The sequence below is a fragment of the Epinephelus moara genome, chromosome 22 (assembly GCF_006386435.1).
Source record: "Epinephelus moara isolate mb chromosome 22, YSFRI_EMoa_1.0, whole genome shotgun sequence".
NCBI classification, from domain to species: Eukaryota; Metazoa; Chordata; class Actinopteri; order Perciformes; family Serranidae; genus Epinephelus; species Epinephelus moara.
Window position 1 is genome coordinate 34,184,351 of NC_065527.1, and position 2,922 is coordinate 34,187,272.

The 2,922-nt window shown below is 38.0% G+C and overlaps 1 protein-coding gene across 4 annotated transcripts in view; it reads left to right on the plus strand.

Moving 5' to 3' along the window:
• The window catches only part of gtf2h4 (general transcription factor IIH, polypeptide 4), an 81,239-nt gene that overhangs the window by 55,897 nt on the left and 22,420 nt on the right, over positions 1–2,922 (plus strand). For all 4 annotated transcript variants that reach the window (XM_050033991.1, XM_050033992.1, XM_050033993.1 and 1 more), the window contains one exon: positions 2,236–2,344. In XM_050033991.1, coding sequence (XP_049889948.1) covers positions 2,236–2,344 — 109 coding nt within the window. The remainder of the gene's footprint in view (positions 1–2,235; positions 2,345–2,922) is intronic.

Genomic DNA, 2,922 nt, shown 5'->3' on the forward strand with positions numbered 1-2,922 from the left:
TTACTTGTGTTATCTTTGACTAATGTTTAAATTTGTTTGATGATCTGAAACATTTAAGTGTGGAAAACATGCAAAAAAGTAAGAAATCAGGAAGGGGGGAAACACTTTTTCACACCACTGTATATATATATATATATATATGTGTGTGTGTGTGCGTGTATGTATATGTATATATATATATATATATATATGATTAAGATTAACTAATACAGTGGCCTCTGGCTATTTTTAAGGTTGTCATTTTCATGCCAAACAACGCAAACATTCCATAAACATCCTGCATTTTATATTAATTCCAGAGTGAGCAAGTACCTTGTAGCTGATATAAAAAAAAAGAAATTGTGGAAAGAGGTAGGATGAACTGCACTCTGTTTTGTTAGTTTTGTTGAAACATTCAACTTTGTTCATTTGCAGAATGAGGGAAATTGAGTGGTAGTGTATTTTAATATTCAGAATTTCTTTTTTTTTTTTATCATACATTCCAGATGTAAAAACTTTTAGCGAACACTCAAGGGCACTTGCCCCAGGATATTCAGATGGCCCTTATTTTGAACTTGACGTGTTATTTGTAGTAGGCCAATCTACCCGCTTTGTTCAATATAAAGAGCATGAAGAAATGTATAAAGATTTGCACTTCTAGCAAGATGGTCATGATGGCTCAATGGATTTGTTGTGTTTTATACACAATATATGAACTATGGAATACACAATATTCTTCCAAATTAGTGTTTGTGTATTTTAATATTCAGAATTTCGCTTCGACAAGCTCTCTCTTTTTTGACCATACACCTGTTAGCATCCCTGAAGGTAAATCTAAAACCATACTATACTGTAAAAATACTCTGCATTGAAAATGTTACTTAAGTAAAAGTATGAAAGTACAATCTGGAAAATGTATTAAGTGTTAAAAGTAAAAGTACTCAATGCTCCGTACTCCATTTAACTAATTAAAAGGAAAAGCAGCAAGTCCTCATATCAACCAGTCTCCATACAGGGGGAGGACATTGAGGTGGTGCACACCTACAAATATCTGGGGGTCCTCCTGGATGATAAACTGGACTGGTCTTCTAACACTGACGCCCTATACAGACCCACTAAGAACTGTGGTGGAGAGGGGCACATTGAACAAAGTGAAAGCGATAATGGACAATAGTAGATACCCTCTCCACAGCCTCCTGGAGTGAGAGTGGAGTAGCTGCAGCAGTTGGCTCATCTCACTGCGTTGCAGAACAGAGCATTTCAGAAGATCCTCCGACTATTTAATACGTCCTGAATCCAGTCACACACACACTAACAAATTTTCACAACTGGACTGGACTGTGTAATGGACAATTTTATTTTAATTTAATCTCTATTTATGCATTTATTTTATTTTGTTTGTTGTCTTTTATGAGCTGCTGGACAGCTGAATTTCCTTTTGGTATAAATAAAGTTCTTTCTATTCTATTCTATTCTACTCTATTTCAAAAGCTGGACCCATGAAATGGTTTTGCATGAAAAGGGGTTTAAAGAATTACCAAAATAGTTTCCAATTATTTTCTAATCAGTCGACTAATCGCTTCAGCTGCACTTAGACAGGGTCTTGATGAAAGGGTCTTTGTGCAAAAATCTTAAATTGTAAATTAACTTAAGTTTTCAAAAAATTGTGGAGTAAAAAGTAGAATATTTCCCTCTTAAGTGTGGTGGACCAGAAGTAGAAAGAACCATGAGAATAAGATACTCAAGTAAAGTGGAAGTACCTGATATTTGTACTTGTACTTGTAATGATAATTATAATAACTTTATTTGTAAAGCACTATTCAGATCCCAGTTAAAAAGTGGGACAAATAACAGTTATGGGACAAATAAAATAGCAGTCATCATCAAGATAAGCCAGCAATAACTGAACAAATATGCTGTGAATATGATTATTACTTTGCAGTTGTCACATCAAAGTGTCAGTGAAACATTGATGAGTGCCTGCCCATTCTTTAACTTCTCTTGACTTACAATGAAAAAGACTGGACTATTCCATAACTCTCCATACTCTTCAGTGTATGTAGAATTATGAGAAATCCAGACACAGAAATAATCATTAGTCAGAATTCACCACAGGAAGGATAATCAAAGAGGAATGAAAGTGAACATGGACTCGAATCTGAGAACTTTAGCTTCAGGTTGAGTTATTGTTGTGTTAGCAACACAGAAGGGTTTTGTGTTGTACCTCATGTTGTCCTGTCTTCTGCTCTTTGTCAGTGAGGCAGGAGAGGCACCCTACATCACATCAGCTGGTTTCCAGTTCCTCTTATTGGACACAGCCTCTCAGCTTTGGTACTTCACCTTGCAGTACCTCAAAAGTGCGCAGGTATCTGTGTATCATCTTCTGCTTTGACCTGATTACTTTTAATTGAGTTAGACCAGTGGTTATCATCCAGTGGCGGCTGCTGGTCTTGCAAACAGGGGAAGCTCACTTTAAGTTTACATCATAATAGTTGTCATATTGTGGGGAGGCAGTAACTTATAAAAGGAGCATTTAATTGAAGCTGTTTTTCAACCACACTCATGCCACAGAACCACAGCAAAACACACCTCAAAGATTTTCAGATGGGTGAAAAGACCTGTTACCCCCACCCTTTGCACCAAATCAATCTGAGGTGTTGATCTGCCCTGCTGTTTAACTCTAAGTTTCTCCTCGTAAGGAAGACTATCAAACGGCTTCGCCAAAATCCGGTCGACGATATTCAAATTGTCTGCTATTATGTGCAGCCTGCTAGCTCGCTCGCTCGCTCGCAGGGGCTGCTGCGCGAGGCTAGTGTGACCGCCCGTGAGTGCTTTGGGACGGTGGAGGGACTCACAGCAGCACCCGCTGCTCGTTGGGGACAGTAACTGCAGAGCGACAGAAGTCAGAGTCTCCAAACACGAGTACAGTCTCCAATAACACCA